Here is a 16,195-nt window from a genome sequence, read left to right as displayed (position 1 = left end):
TGTGTCTGATAACATTGATTGAACAGATTGATGGCGGAACTAACCCACTGGGGGTATAAATTGGGTGAAGCATTTTCCCATCATCTGTGGACTAAAAATCTTAAGATCATCACAGGTTGGGCATGGAAAGGGTATGAAGGGAGGTGGAGCCCTGCAACAACAATCCCAAATTGGACATTGATTATTGCATGCGAGCCAGTAGCCTCCCATTTGTGGTAAATTAATATATTTCCTCCCATCAAGGCAAGGTAAGTCCCCAAAGAGGAGGGAACTACATACATACGGAGCAAATAGGGACACCTGTGGGTGACCAGTAACAGTTCTGTGATAGGCCCACAGGCTACATGTAACCCATGTACCAGGAACTGGACAGGTCTGTCATACCCAAAAGGCTTTTAAAAAGCAGCCTAAACTCTGCTGTCTGAGAGGAGCAGAATAGGACAGAAAATTCAACTCAAAGTAATAGCTCATCATTGACACAGGGCAGGTAATATTTTTTGCAGGTACTGCTTCTGTAGCTCATTGGTGGGGCAGCAGTGGAGCATAAGTAGGTCAAGGCCAGGGCAAAGCTACATCTTAGAAAGGGAGGAGTAATTATACACTGGTGAAAATTATACTGGGGTACGGATCATGTTTCCACTCCCGTAGACAGTTTCATCTCAGGACAGTCATTTGCAAACTGGCTCCTCCATTCACTCGTGATACATTCCTTTAATGATCCTGCCACATCTTTGATGTAAAAATAATTTATTATCGGAAGTAAGCTGTTATGTATCAACTTCCCTGGGGCTTCCATAATCAGGATAGTCCAGTTTCCTGATTCAGGGTTCCGCCTCCCCTACACCCCGCCTTACACCAACCTTAAGATGCTATCTTCTGCTCACCTCTAAGGTGAGCTCCGGCAATGTTCTTTCTTGTATTGGTTTATAATTTTAAAGGAAAAAAATAGGATGTGGACCTCGCTTCAGCCTGAGTTCCCCATTGTAACAAAGACTTGCCAGTAGTCCCTGCTATCACCAGGTTTACAGGTGATGGCCTTGTTTCTCCATCATATATTTATCTTGATCCGGACTCTCAGCATTCTGCTCCCTTTGCAGGGTCCCTGGCTGTCCACTCCTGTCTGGAAGTGTCTGGGATCCACACCTCTTCTTTAGGTAAGTATTTTAACCCTTGTGGGCTTTTCCTTTCTTCATATGCCCCCTCCTGGGGCAGCCGCTAATGCTCCTCTCTGGAGCTTCCTCTCTCCTGGGGCTCTCATGGCCCCACCAGAAGCCTCACTTCTGGTCCTCTCGACTCCACTCCCAGAGGAGCTTTTAACTCTGCCCGGAGGGGCTGGGTGGCAAATTGGTGCCAGCACACTGCCATAAAATGGGTCCATGCTGGGGCGGGAGCCAGTCCTGGCTCTTCCTGGACCTGTTGTATTTTTTCTTTTTTTTTTTTTTTTCTTATTTCATTGCCGTGGTGTTTTTTTCCACTGCAGTTTTGCTTTTGCCAGACTTCCGGTTTTTCTCCGCATCCCACTGGCTCAGCAGCTCATCGCTTCAGGGTAAGTCTATCAGGACATTGCCCCTATCACACATGGGAATGCTGTTGCACATCAGCAGCTACATAATACTTTGCAGGAAGAAAACCTTAATTTGATGGCAAGGAAAACTTAAATGACTAAAGGTTTCTATTGCATTGCAGCCTTCTTCCACCTTCGATGCCATTGTGAAGTAGCCTTGCTTCAACCACCTGCTCTGCCATTAAGGACTTTTATTTTTGGATCACTGTTAGTCTAGAAACCTCACTCTAGACCTTGCCACCATACATGACCCGACCAGGAGCACAAAACTCCAGATATCATCGCTTTCACGGTCATTGGTACCATACAAGCCTCTCCATCATGTCAAGGTTGCAATCCATGGGAAGTAGATACCATAATTTCACCATAAATAGTCTTCTTCTTCTGTATGGCATCAGATATGGACTTCCAAATCTATGAGTCACTGTCTGGTATTATTGTTCAATGTGCAGATTCGATTGACTCCACCTGGGCATTTGTAAAGATTGCAGCTTTCAATTAAGTGTTGTGCTGTTTGTTGGACACTGCATTCACACAGGGGTCTGTTCAAAAAGTGTTAAGTGTTGGTTTGAAGCATCTGTATACAGATCTCAGCCTGTTCAGCTTGACCTATGCTTCTCTGATAAGTTCATGCCCAATGTGCACTTTGTTTGGTGTTGGTATAAAATGCTGTAGGAATATGCCTGACCTTTCCCAGCAGTTGGTCCAGTCTGTTACTGCCCATACATTTGGTTTGTGATCCCCAATCTCTTCCCGGAGTTTGCTGGCTTTGTGTACAAACATTTTATGACTTTTAAGCCTCTTAAACCTCCATATGTTTGGGCCTTCAGTTAACAGTTGATGGAACAGGTGATTTTCATCATCTCTTGCCTCTATTGCCAACAATGATGTTAGGATCTTTCTTCTTATATCACTTGGTCTAATGCCTGAGAGTACAGGAAGTACATATGTATGTGTATAAATTGTGCAGCTTGTTATGAGTCTCAGTGCACTAAGTACAGTGCACTAAGTATAGCTTTTTAGTGTGACAACTTCTTGACCATGCAGGAGCACAATATTCTGCTGGGGCATAATATACCATTGCAAGTGTGGTGGCTCTGAACACTTTAAAACTGACACCCCATGTCATCCTGGCTAAACATCTTAAGGTAGCTCCCATGCAGAGACTTTACTCCTGACCTTATGAATGTGATGTTTATAGATAGGTAAGGTAATGGTTTAATGTGACTCCTAGGTAGATTGGAGTATGCTTATGGGAAAGGATATAGTGGCTTACTCTGATATTCAGTGTGCTCTTGGCATGATGACTGTCCAGATGGAAGAGTGATGATACTAATTTATTGATGCTCAACTTTAAGTGCTACTTATGGAAGTGGTCAGCAATGCATTCCATATCAGTACTCAGGGTCTTTTCCAGTTCTGTCGTGTCTATTCTTTGGGCTACTATCTTCTTGTGAAGCCTCCTGTGAGTAGCTGTAAAGTGAAACTAAAAGTCACTACCATGACAAATGGAATTTTGATTTTCCAATTTTGAGACAGGATGACACAGAGCAACCTCTCCTATCTATGAGGAGAAAGCTTGACTGTTCTTCAATTTAAAGTGAGGGCTACACTTTGCTCAAGCAATCAGTATTGGAATGCATCACCAGGGAAATGAAAACCCATGCAGTCCTACAAGAAACACATATAGAGCTGCTATGAAAGATGAAGCTTTCAGGCTACAGCCTTGCAGACTCTGTAGCCAGCAGAATCCATAGCCTTGCTACGTTCATCAGAAATGACCTACCATATACTATCAAGGGACATAACTCCTCTCAGAGTGAATTAGAATGGAACACTGTCCAGGTCAATGACATAATCATCAGCAGCATATGTAAGCCACCCTCTGCCATGTTGTCAATCACATCTCTGCCTGTTTATGAATAGATTACATTATATGCAGGTGACTTCAATCGTCAACATCAAGACTGGGGATGCTCTGATAACTAGAGTTACCATATGTCCAGGTTTTTCCAGACATGTCCTCTTTTTAAATCCTCCAATCTCTGTCCAGGAGGGATTTTCAAATCTGACCAGATGTCCAGGTTTTTGCTTTGCTCCACTGCTGTGAGCAGGGGGCGGGGCAATTGTAGGCAGGGAGCAACACATGTCTGCATGCAACCCAGGAGCTGCAAACTCTGGGTTGGGGGGCTGGAGCTGAGGCTGGGGCTGGGGCTGTGGCAGGGTAGTGGGGACATGGCAGGATGCCTGCCCCTCCAGCAGGGGAAGGGGGCGAGGTGGCCTTTTGAGGGCAGCAGGGAACTCAGTGGCTGGGCCATCAGCACAGGGGCTGGTACCTGTGCTCGCAGGGGTGGAGTGGCCCGGAGACACTGCCCAAGGGATGAGGATTTTGGCCAGGCCAGGCCTCCTGGCACAGTGTTGCAGCCCCATCTCAGGGTATGGGGTGCAACAAGCCTCCCCTCCTCCTCTCTCCAGCCTGCACCAGGGCCAGACTCACTCCAAGCCACTGCTGTCTGGCTCCATAGGGACAGGGGCAGCTGGGGCCCCTCTAGGAGGGCTGCGGGGGAGCCAGGGAGCTGCAAATTGAGAGTGAGGGGTACCAGCAGGGATGGGAGGGCTGTGGGTCAGAAGTGAAGGGCACATCAGGGATGGGAGGCTGCAAGTTGGGAGTGAGGGGCACCAGCATGGCCCAGGGGGGCAGTGTACTGCAGTTTGTGAGTGAGGGGCACTGGCAGGACTGGGGTCTGTGGGTTGGGAGTGAGGGGCAGAAGCAGGGCTGGGGGGGCTATGGCTTGGGAGTGAGGGGCAAAGAATGGATGAGGGCAGGGTGCCGGCATATCACTGCCTCCCACAGTCATCTCCCCCCTCCCCCACTGCACAACAGGTGTCCTCTTTTTTGGAACTGAAAATATGGTAACCCTCCCAATAACAGTACCAACAGAGACAATCTTTGTCTCTGGGCAAACCTGAATGATGTAACCCTCATATATGATCTGAATGAGCCGCAGACCTTCCCTGGTGGAAGGGAAACATGGGTAAAGTACTGGTAAGAAAAGTACTTGACAAGTTTCAATCATCTCAGCACAGACCCTCATGCATCAGTATTGATAATATGATTCTCCAGCCCACACCATCCGGCCCAGCTCCAACATGGAATTTTCAAAAGGTGGATTGGCAGAAATACCAAAGGATGCCCAACAAGAGAACAAACCAGTTAGTGAGTCCATCATAAACCAACATTGATCAAGGCTACAGTGCTGCCTAATTGAAATACCCAAACTTGGTGTACCTAGAGGCTATAGAAGCCAGTATGTGCCAAGGAGAAAAAAAAGCAGAGTACAAACTATGAAGAATGGAGTCCCCCTAGGATCAGTGGAACAATACTGTTCAACACATATACCTCAGACTTGCTGCACAAAATATCTAAGCAATATATGTATGCTGACAATAATAATTAATGGCTTGACAAAATGGGAAAACAGCCACAAAAATATTCCATAAAAGAATATTTGTTTGTGACTGGTTTTTATCATGCCAAACATGTACCTTTCCCAGGTCTGGGACCAACAATCAACAGACTGTTGGTTCCCAGTCCCATAACTGCTCTGGTTCATCTAGGCTGTGGGCAACCAGCTTTCAACTTGCTGTCTTTCATCTTCCCATTGTGCCATTTAATTAATGTGTGTCAGGGGACTGCTTAGAGCAACAGAAAGCTCTTAAGCTGCTTGCAGATCTTAAAAAAACAAAACAAAATGGCACTTTACATTTAATTTGGCACATTCCTGCACCAAGCTCTGCACATGCCCAGAAGAGGCAGTGCCTTCATTGGACCTGGCTTGCCCTCCTATGTCTGTATAGATCAGGTGCTTTAGTGGGACTTTTTTGGTGCTTTTATCTAATAGCTGATTGAATCAGCTTTAGCTAAAAGGGCCAAAAAGCACCTCTGAAGCTCAAGATCTATACAGATGCTGCAGAGACAAGTTAAAGTAATGCACTGCTGCTTCCCACTGCTACTTCCGGTAAAGCACTTAAAAAAAAATCTGCAAGGAGCCATTGTCACTCTTTTGGGAAAAATCTGTATTTCTCACTCTCCTCTCTCCCCTGCCATGCTTGGGACAAGCTATTCATTAAAAAAAAAAAAAAAGTAACTTTTTGGTTTTCTGGTTTTTCAGTGAAAAAATATTTGGGTGAAAAGATTCCAACCAGCTTGACACAGCAATTTCACTTTGGCAAAAGAGGCAGCAGCTGGGGTAGAAAGTAGAGGGGTACTCTCCCTTCCACTTGTTGAAGTTCTTCTAATCGATAGGGAATATGTCAGTTTCAGTGTGTTCTGGGTGAATCTAGAGCAACTGTTTTCAAACTGTGTTCTTTGGAACCCTGGAGTTCTGTGACATGTCACCAGGTGTTCTGCAAAGAGACTGGGAGTGATGGCAGAGCAATCCAGAGGGCAGTGTAGGGGTTGGGGTTCCATGGCAAAAGAAGTGATATGAAAGGGTTCCATGACTTCAGGAAGCCTGAAAACCACTGATCTAGAGAATAACTGTTTCAATATTCTTTTTATTGCCATTCCAATAGGAATGAAAATAATGCTCTCTTTATAATTGTGCTTTCTCTTTATGGGCACTTGTACACATAACAGGGTTTAATCCTTATTAAATTAAATAGGTTTATAAAATTTTTAATTGTTTATTTTAGAATGTTTCATCACTGTTTACACATAATAGCCTTTAAAAAGAATTAAGCTTGGTGCACAATTCCCAGTAAATTCCAGCAGGGGGAACTGTTTACCAATTCACCCCACTCCTGTTTTAGCTACTCAATTATGGCAGAGGGCGCCATCAAACCAGTAATCCCTGGACCACTTCTGGGGACCCTCCAGGTGTGCTCTACCCCTACTCATGCCTATAGGTGTTGCCTCAGCCCCATGACCCAGCACTAGCCCCAGCACCAGCCATTTATCCACACAACCCTACTGCACCCCCAGACCACACATCCCCTATCCCCACACTATGCACCCCCCTGCATCCTGCTATGTTCATCACCCTTTGCCCCCACCACACAGCTTCCCCATCCTGCCCAAATAGGCGCCTTGCCACTTGCACCCCCTGAGCAGTCAGCCCATGGTCAGCAGAGATCCCCATACCAAGCTATGTGCACCCCCTCCCACACCCCCAAACCATGTGAACTCCCACACCATCCCACCTATGAGAGAAAACACACCAAGATCTTATTGTAAATCTTTATTTTGTTATACTCACCCAAAACTACTCACCCCAAATAGTATATTAATATTAAATAGGTAAATGGTAGTAGATAGGTAAACAAATCAACAAAAAGTAAAATTTGAAGAAAGTATGTATATGACTAAATAAAATGTATGAATAAAAATAAAATATAAATACTTATAAAAGAAATGAAATCCAAATATAAATGATTATATGAAATATAAATATAAAAATCTATGTACATAAATATATTTAAAAAAATAAAAGTAGATGTAAATAAATAATGAAATATATAAGAAGAAGTAAATAAATATAGGCATAAATAAATAAGAAATGTAAGGAAAAGTACAATAATTCTAAAAAACCTTATTAAAAATTATAAACATTGTAAAACATGATAAGACATTATACAAACATTATTAAAATATTAAAAGATTATAAAAAATTAAAAACATTAAAACATTATAAAATAAGGATACAAACATTATAAATATTGTTAAACATTTTAAAATATTACAAAAAAGAAATATGAAAAATATCTTACTACCAGTAGAAACATATTAGAAAATATTATAAAGCATTTCTCTTATATACAATATTTATACTATTTATATATATTTAAAATATGTATACTATTTATAAATACTACTCTATACTCTACTATCTACTCTTATCTATTTATTTCTTTTTCTTCTTTTTACATTATCTATCTATCTATCTATCTATCTATCTATCTATCTATCTATCTATCTATCCTTATTACTGTTTCCTATTGTTTACCAATTTATTTCTTCTGTTCTTCTATGTCTTCTTTTCTTATTCTTCACTGCCTTCTTTTTCTCTGTCTGATCTTCTCAGTCTTCTGCAGGGGAAGAAAGAAGAAGTTTGGTTTTGGCCCATAGTCCCCAAAAAGCACGTTACTCACCTCCCCCCTACAGGATACATGGTGGGACATTTCTGACATTATCTGTATATTGCTCAGGATGCATTGTATCCCAGGGGGCAGGTCTGGCACGCAATGTCTGCCCTTCTTAGTCCTGCTTGTGCTTCTGGAATGCAATTATAAGAAATACAAAAGTTACCTCTAAGTATTAAAGTACTAAGAAAAATTGCCACACTCCCTCAGCTGCAAACTTACCATTTTGCTGGTGTCTCACTCCTCATTCTCCTCCACAACGCTGGTGGTGATCACAAATGGGGTGGGGAGAGGATGTACACCACCTGTGGTGCTGGTGATGGTGGCGGCAGTGTGTGCACCATCAAGACCACAGGGTAGTACATGACAGCCTACATGGGGGGCAGGAAGTAAAAGCCGTGTCCATTTGACATTTTCTTTTCTGTGTTTCAGGATTACATTTACCAGCAACCCCAACAGTTGGGTTTTGGGACGGTTTCCATGGGGACCCCTGCAGCAACTGTGCTGTTATGCCATGAATACCTGCCCAGATATGCCAGGTATTCATGGCATAACAAGGTATAATAAATGGATGCCTTTCCTTTAAAAGATACATAAGAAGCTGGCTGGGAAGAACTGAAAGATTTGATTGACATTTGTTTAGAGGAAAAGATCATTTTGTGGCTGGAAAGTAGGATCAATGAGCCAGTGTATACCGCAATAGCAAAAGAAAAGAAAGCATGAGTACACAATCAGGACTGGACACAGTGCCAGAGCAAAATCAAGGCCCTGAAATGTGCACATCATTGGGCCAAGTTTGAGAACTCTTATTCTGGGGCAGTGCACACAATTGCTCCTTCCTACAATCAGCCATCCATCATTCTTTCCAAGGATGCTGGCAAGGATTCCTGTCTCCTGTCATTTGGGACTAGTGTTATCACCTAATGAACGAGACTCAGAGTGTCCTAAGACGGAAACCATGAGCATGTCAGAGCAGTGGGGTGACTGCTGATTGCTGTTGGATGATAGAGATGGCCAAGAGGAGGTGAACCTGATCATGATCCCAGCCTCCCCTCCAATTTTACTGGTGAGCACAGATAAAAAGGAGGAGCGGAAGGAGGACACTGCTTTGGATGCAGTTACCACATCAGAGGTACCTCCAGAGACCCAAAGATCCATTTCTGTTCCTGAGATGCAAGAGGACATGCAATCAGGTACTTGTAAGTATTGGGGAATGTACATTATATCCATTATCACCACCCTGGCAGGCACTATTTCGGCGCCATTGGGTTGAATGTGCTGGGGGGTTGGGGATGTAGTGTGGGAGGTGGGTCATTGTCCTTGTGACAGGGCAACAAGTCTGCCCCATCAAAGAACTCTGGGGGAGCAACAGGAAACAGAACTTACCTGGGCAATGAGCCCAAGAAGAGAAAGGGGCAGAGATACCCAGATGGAGAAAAGCGGGACCTGAATGAAAACAAAAACAAAGAGCTGCATGAGTGGAGACAGCAAAGAGAGAGTGCTGACTGTGAGAGACAGCCAGAAAGATTTCAAGGTGAATGGAGACTGGAATCAGTTCCTGAAGGAAGAAGAAAGAAACTAAGAAGTACGGAGAGACTATAAGAGAGAGACAACAGACAGAAGATAGAAGGGAATGGAAGAAAAGTCCTGGAGAGAGCCTTACCTGGGAAGCCAAAGTGAGGTGACTTTGAAGACCTCTGAGTTGGTGAGTTTGATACCTGGGAACATCTGATACCTTCCCAGGGACCTAAAAGAGAAAGAAACAAGAGTGGATGAGGATTAACCAAGGGAAGTGAACCCCACATTTAGATAGCAGTAAAAAATACAAGGTAGCAGAGAATTACCATTTGCTTGGGACCTGTGCAGAGAAGAACGGGGCAAGGAACCAAGAAAGTGAGAGTTACCAAAGAGAGAGGGAACTAAGTATATCCAAGATGTTGGTTGTCTAAGAGAGACATAATAACTGTGCAGAAGAGCTATTTTGCTGAACCGCAGACACTATATCTTCTTTGTCTCTCAGGACTGTGTTTATTTCCCTACCTTATTCCATCAAAGTTGTGGCAGTCAAGAAATAAAGGAAATTAATCAGTTCATATTAAAATGAGAGACTGTGATTTATTTTGTGGGTGTAGCTAAACTCTCAGAGTCCTTTTTAATGTTTGGGGAACAGATATTTCACTACAGCATGAACACTTTGTTTTACTATTCCTGGTTAATAGCTACCATGCCCAATGCCAGCTGGGGACATGCATCTGAGCCTCAAACCCCAGCTCCAACTGGAGCGGAATGCATATGGGAATACTGCCACAGGCAGCGATGCTCCAGAAACAGCATGATGGAGGCATTGGTAAAAGCAGCACAAACCCAAGTGGCCGCCATGGATGACTGGTGGGACAAAATCCAGGAGGTGCTCAGGGTGGATGATGACTGGGAAAATTGAAGTGTGGACAACACCATAGAATTCATGAAGCAGCTCCTAGACCGCACAGCCCAGTTTCTTGACCTGGCCATGCAGTGCTGTGAGGATCTGCAGGAGACATGCACATTGATTAAGGACCATGTCCTTCAGTGCATGAACAAGCCCACCGCTCGTAAACGCCACCCCCCTCCCTCCTTTCCCAGAAAGGGCACAGTAGCTCCACTCAGCTTGCCTCTGTCTAGGAGGTAGCCAAGAGTATTACAGCTGAGCCTTTTCCCCCACCCACATTCCCATCAACAAAGGGGCGCCCCAATGTCAGCAAGTCAGTGGTTCAGGGAGCAAGGTGTGGGTCAGAGGGAGGATGCATGGGCGGGAAAGAAAGCCAAGTAATCAATTCCACCGCAGGTTACTTCTGTGGATTTCTTAGAAAAGAAAGCCAATTGATGGGAGTTGGATTCCTATCTGTTTCTACTGCCTCTTATTTCAGTAATTTCTTGGCTTCCATTACTTATGTGTGTGTTTCTTAGTAAGTTCTCAGGTGGAATAAAGCTACATTTTCCCCTGTCTCTCTCCTTTATTGGGAAGGAGCAAAAATGCCTGCATCTGGATGTGTGTATGAAGGGGAGGGAAGAAAGAAAAGCCAAGTATTTGCTAGCTAGCCTCAGATCCAGTGTGTGGGCTTGGAGGGGGGAAGGAGGAAGACCGGGGGGGCAAGTATTAATAAGCCCTTCTCAGCAGCTGCTCCTCTTGCTGCACCAGGAGAACACAGAGAGGGAGATCACCCTAACTAGGTGATAATTGCACTCTTTGAAATGTAAAGTGGCTACAAAATATCCCTCTTTGATAAGGAAAGAACCAGGCCTGAAAGCATCAGCAAGTGGTAATCCTTGGGCAGAGCAGTGGACCTAGACACTTTTTCTTCTATATATTCTCTTAGTTAAACATAATTTCTATATGCAGCATGTGTGTATAACCTTGAGGTGTTCTGTACCCAGAACTGTACTCTTTTCCACATGAAGATGTTGTCTCTGGAGAGCCAAGGGACATAAGCCTTTTGTGAAACTTTGCAACATTTCACACTTTGTGAAATTTTGCAACATTTCTCAGATACGATGTTCGGCAACTATTGCAGTTCCCTGCCTTTCCTCAGATTGCGACTTGGCCGTGCACAGTGGTGCACAGTAAAAATGGTAAGTCAACTGGTCATAAATGGAAGCCAGGAGGCCACTGCAGGCCACCAGCCAAATTCCCCACCCCCCTCCCCCCTATATCCTCTGTGGGCACTCTTGTGATGGTTGCTGGCCAGCTGCAGGCAACTCTGGCCGCCACCCCGAACATTTTCCTCCCTCCACCATCTGCTCATGAAGAAAAACCGCTATGATACACTGCTGCACAGCTGTTGGCACTCGCTGTCATGTCACATGGGGCTGCAGGACAACTGTGAGGGTCCTGCCAAGCAGCCAGCAGCTCCCCTGAGCACTCTCTGAGGAGGCAATTCTTGGACAGCACCTCCCCCACTCACAATGGCAATGGGCACAGAGCATGCCACTGCTGCATGTGCCCTAGGCCATGCACGATGAGCTCTTCATGCAAGCTGAAGGTCGCCTTAGCCACTATGTCCTGCTGATGATGATCCTGCTGGTGCCCTGTGCACACCTGAGCTTGTGGTTTGGAACACTTGGCTATGATGGTGGAGGGGGAAAGCCTGGTCTGCCATGCAATCTCTGCCACTGGCCGGATGGATACCTGTCACAGTGCTGCATGACCCTAAGCCCTGATACTGAGGATGGCATTGCTGCAGGAATTGACACCTTCCTCAGCATGTGAGGGGTGTGCTCACTCTTGCACAGTTCTGGGGAAGGGAAAGGAGATGACAAATAAAATGCTGTGTGAAACTTATCATGCCTGTGGGTATGTGCTGTGCAGCAGTCTTCTGAGGTGTTGTGACCAAGGGGCCAGGGCAGTGCTGATGTGCCACTCTATCTACCCTATAGTAAAGTTCATTGTATACATTCCTACATGTTGGGGGGGGGGAATGACCCATTATTCAATAAGTATTCATAAAGCGGGCAGCCATGCTTGATGGTTCCACAGGATCATGGAAGTAAGTCCGGCATATGAATCAGTGCTTTTGGGGAGAGGGGTTTTGGTAATTCAGACACAGCAGGACTAACAGGAATCTCTGAGTGGAGGGTGGAGGGTAGAACTGGTTCATCAAGGCTGTAACTTTTCATGCAAAGTCTTAGGAGCACTGTTGCACTAACATATTTTCCCCAATGCAACATTTTTCACTGGTGCCAGCCACTGATGGGTGTGGGGGGGTTGCGGATTCAGCCTGAGGATAGGAACTTTTACCCCAGACCCTGTGACCCATTGACTAAGACAGCAGTGCCGGAGACCCCTGCCTGACCCTTCCCTCCCACCACAGGACCAACCATGATAGTGCCTGCCTGCCCCATCCCTGGCATTTGCATAGACAGAAGGCTTGAGCCTGGCCTCTGTATGACCCAGTCAAAGTACTGAGGGAAAGCAGTGGTTAACACAGGGCAAACTAGTTCCCTAATAAGTCGTGAGTAACTTCCTTGATGGAATTGGAGAACCTCATGATAGCTATTAATTTTGTGTCACATTTGATGAGCACCCCTGAACTTGTCCTCTGCATTTTCTATACTTTGGGAACAGCTTTGTATGTTTTGAAAAAGTATTTTATCTAACCAAGGGCATAGAGTAGGTTGTTTAGGCTGGGGGAGATCACTTGTTGCTTAGTTGCTTAATTGCTGGCCTTGCTAGAAGGAAAAGCTGTATCAGCAAGGTCCCGGGGAAAGTTGGAAGGGGGGCTACTTGGGGGGGAGCTGGAAGGGGGGTTATTTGCTGAGTTTGCTGAATAAACAGGTGCCGCATCAGCAAATTAACTATTACGAAGGCAAGTTCAGCTGGCTAGGGGGTAGTCTGTAGCTAGGGCAAAGTGCGCATGGACCAAAAGGGGCAACCTATAGTGACTGTACAGTGTGTAAGGCTAGAAGAGGCTATATAAGGCTGATGCCCACTTGGGTGGGTGTGCTTGCTTTGCAAACAATTGCCAAGCACCACTTTCTGCGCAGAAATAAAGATTAAGTTGGATCCTTCACCCCTGTGTGTTTATTGGCAGAAGCGCACCGGGCACGAACTCACTGTCCTTTGGGGACAACACTGTCGCAGTAAGATACTAGGGGCTGGGAGCATTATGTGCATCCTGGATGCTGAAATCCATGGCGGTACTCTGTCATGCATGGTGGACAATGTATGAACAAGGCTACTTCACACAGTTCAGCTGACTTGCTTGATGAATAGTGGGTTAGGAATCCTGCAGATTCATATAGGCAGTAAGGGCTGAAAGATCATCCAGGTGAAAGCACCTTAACTCAGGGCACTTTGACCAGTGCTGAGATCAAATGATCACAGGAAGGCATCTGTCCAGTCTCCAAAGACTTCCAAGGTCAAGGACTGACTGCACAACCAGTTTGGGTAGTGTATACCAGATCCTGGTCACCCTTACAATAAACAATTTCTTCCTTTCATCCATATAGCAAACACATTTTCTCCCATCCATTCAGTCATCATGTGAGCAAGGACTGGTGCCTCGACACATGGGTGACTTGGGCCATGTCCTCTGTTGTGCCATGGCCCAAAAGGGATGCAGTGGCCAGCCCTCCTTGGCATAGCTGACAGGACATAACTAATTTTTTACCTAGACAGATTTTAGGTGCCCTTTTTGTGGAAAAGAATATGGTCAAATGAAACAACGTTGCCAGAATGGCACCAGCATGTCTGTTCCCCAAGCTTTTTCCACCAAAACCAGAAGTCATATCAATTGAGGGCACAGGAGCCCAGGTGCAGGTACCCCTCCTTGATCTGAGTTGTCTGAGGCTGAAGAGAGAAGGCAGAAGACAAGGGGAAGAAGAGAGCCTACCAGAATGCATAGGACAACTTGGTCCTATAAAGAAACTAAGAGCCTGGTGCGTGTGCTGGGGGACCTAGGAGTGTTAAGCCAGTTTGATGTCAGCAACAGCCCAACCGCAAACTTGCACATGTACCTGGATGTCTCCAGGAGACTTGCCACATAGGGGCACAACAAGATGGCAGTCCAGTGCAGGATGAAGGCCAAGAATATGAAAGCTGCTTTCTGATGTGGAGTAGCAAGAGCTCATTAGAATGGCATCCCTGTGCATAAGGTGCCACATTATTGGTACCTCCAACAGTTAATAGTGGTATTCAAACACCAAGCACAGACCAGACTAGAGGGATACATGTGGTCCTCTGCTCCTGCCAGCTCACTGATCATGGGTCCAACTGCAAGCCCTCCTGCTGCCTCAAAAAAGGAAGGCAGTGGCAGTTCAACAGACCTGGCCTTCATTGAGTCCAATGAAGAGGAGAATCCAGGTATGTTAAGTCATGGGGAACTAACATCTGACATCAGGTATTTCAGGCTGACACCTGAAATAAGGCTGGGCTGTGATATGACTGCAGTGGGTTAGCAGATTGCAATTAACTGATATGACACATCTCTGAGACATGAGCACTCATGAGCAAATTTGCAGATGACACCAAATTATGGGGCAAAGTAAACATAATGGAGGGCAGGGAGCGGATTCAGGCAGATTTGGACAGATTGGGAAAGTGGGCAGAACAGAGTAGGATGCAGCTTAGCAAAGATAAGTGCAAAATGCTGCATCTAGGGTGAAAGAATCTTCAACACACCTGCAGACTGGGAGGTGACTTTCTAAGCAGCACAGCAGCAGAAAGGGATCTCAGAGTCATAGTCGACTCCAAAATGAACATGAGTCGTCAATGTAACAAAGTGGTATGTAAAGCCAGCCACACACTTTCATGCATTAGAAGGTCCATCATGAACAGATCTAAGTAGATGGTACTTCCCCTCTATGCAGCACTGAAAAGGGGTAGCAGTGGACGTAGTCTTTCGGGACTTTAGGAAGGCCTTCAACACTGGCTCTCACCCCATTCTCATTAAAAAACTAGGGGACTGTGGCGTCAACACCTACACAGCCAGATGGGTCACTAGTTGGCTGGAGGGCTGCACTCATAGTGTGCTGGTGGACAGGTCATTTTTGACCTGGAGGGATGTGGGCAGTGGGGTCCCCCAGGGCTTGGTCCTCAGGCCTGCACTGTTCAACATCTTCATCAGTGACTTGGACGAGGGGGTAACAAGCATCCTGTTCAAATTCATAGATGACACTAAGATGTGAGGCGAAGTGGGCATGCTAGAAGGGAGGAATAGGCTGCAAGCGGACCTATACAGGTTACAGGGGTGGGCAGATGAGAACAGGATGGGTTTCAACACTGACAAGTGCAAGGTACTGTACCTGGGGACAAAGAACCAGCAGCATACCTACAGGCTGGGGAACTCCCTTTTTATCAGTGCAGAGGCAGAAAAGGATCTTGGAATCATTATTGATGCCAAAATGAACATGAGCCGACAGTGTGGGGACACAGTCAGGAAGGCCAACCACACCTTGTCATGCATCCACAGATGCATCTCAAGCAGGTCCAAGGAGGTGATCCTCCCCCTCTATGTGACACTAGTTAGGCTGCAGTTGGAGTACTGCATCCAGTTTTAGGCGCCGCACTTCAGAAGGGATATGGACAGCATTGAGAGGGTTCAGAGGAGGGTCACCTGCATGATCACAGGGCAGCAGGGCAGGCCCTACGAGGAGAGGCTACGGGACCTGAACCTGTTCAGTCTCCACAGGAGAAGGCTGAGTGGGGATCTAGTGGCCTGTTACAAACTAGTCAGAGGGGACCAGCAGGCATTGGGGGAGTCCCTGTTCCCCCGAGCACTACCAGGAGTGACTAGAAATAACGGTCACAAGCTAGCAGAGGGTAGATTCAGACTAGACATCAGGAGGTGCTACTTCACAGTCAGGGCAACAAGGACCTGGAACCAACTTCCAAGCGAAGTGGTGCTGGCTCCTACCCTGGGGGTCCTTAAGAGGAGGTTAGATGAACACCTTGCTGGGGTCATTTGACCCCAGTACTCTTTCCTGCCATGGCAGGGGGTCGGACTTGATGATCTG

General features: G+C 45.8%; 1 protein-coding gene across 2 annotated transcripts in view; it reads right to left on the bottom strand.

Annotated features, from left to right (window-relative positions):
• Nucleotides 1-7,339: 7,339 nt before the first annotated feature.
• The window catches only part of PIGG (phosphatidylinositol glycan anchor biosynthesis class G), a 292,922-nt gene continuing 284,066 nt past the window's right edge, over nt 7,340-16,195 (bottom strand). Inside the window, exons 13-16 of one of the 2 annotated variants that reach the window (XR_009460921.1) lie at nt 9,369-9,452; nt 9,092-9,151; nt 7,928-8,076; nt 7,343-7,838 (exon numbers count right to left, since the gene is read on the bottom strand). Coding sequence is in view for 1 of the 2 variants with exons in the window: in XM_059724553.1 (XP_059580536.1) it covers nt 8,049-8,076; nt 9,092-9,151; nt 9,369-9,452 (172 nt within the window). In the remaining variant the exon portion in view is untranslated. Of the gene's footprint in view, nt 8,077-9,091; nt 9,152-9,368; nt 9,453-16,195 lie in introns of both variants that reach the window. The other variant, XM_059724553.1, reaches the window with a different exon arrangement.

This window comes from Alligator mississippiensis, chromosome 3, assembly GCF_030867095.1.
Source record: "Alligator mississippiensis isolate rAllMis1 chromosome 3, rAllMis1, whole genome shotgun sequence".
NCBI lineage: Eukaryota > Metazoa > Chordata > Crocodylia > Alligatoridae > Alligator > Alligator mississippiensis.
The sequence above is the reverse complement of the archived record's forward strand: the minus strand, read 5'-3'. Positions and strand labels throughout refer to the sequence as shown.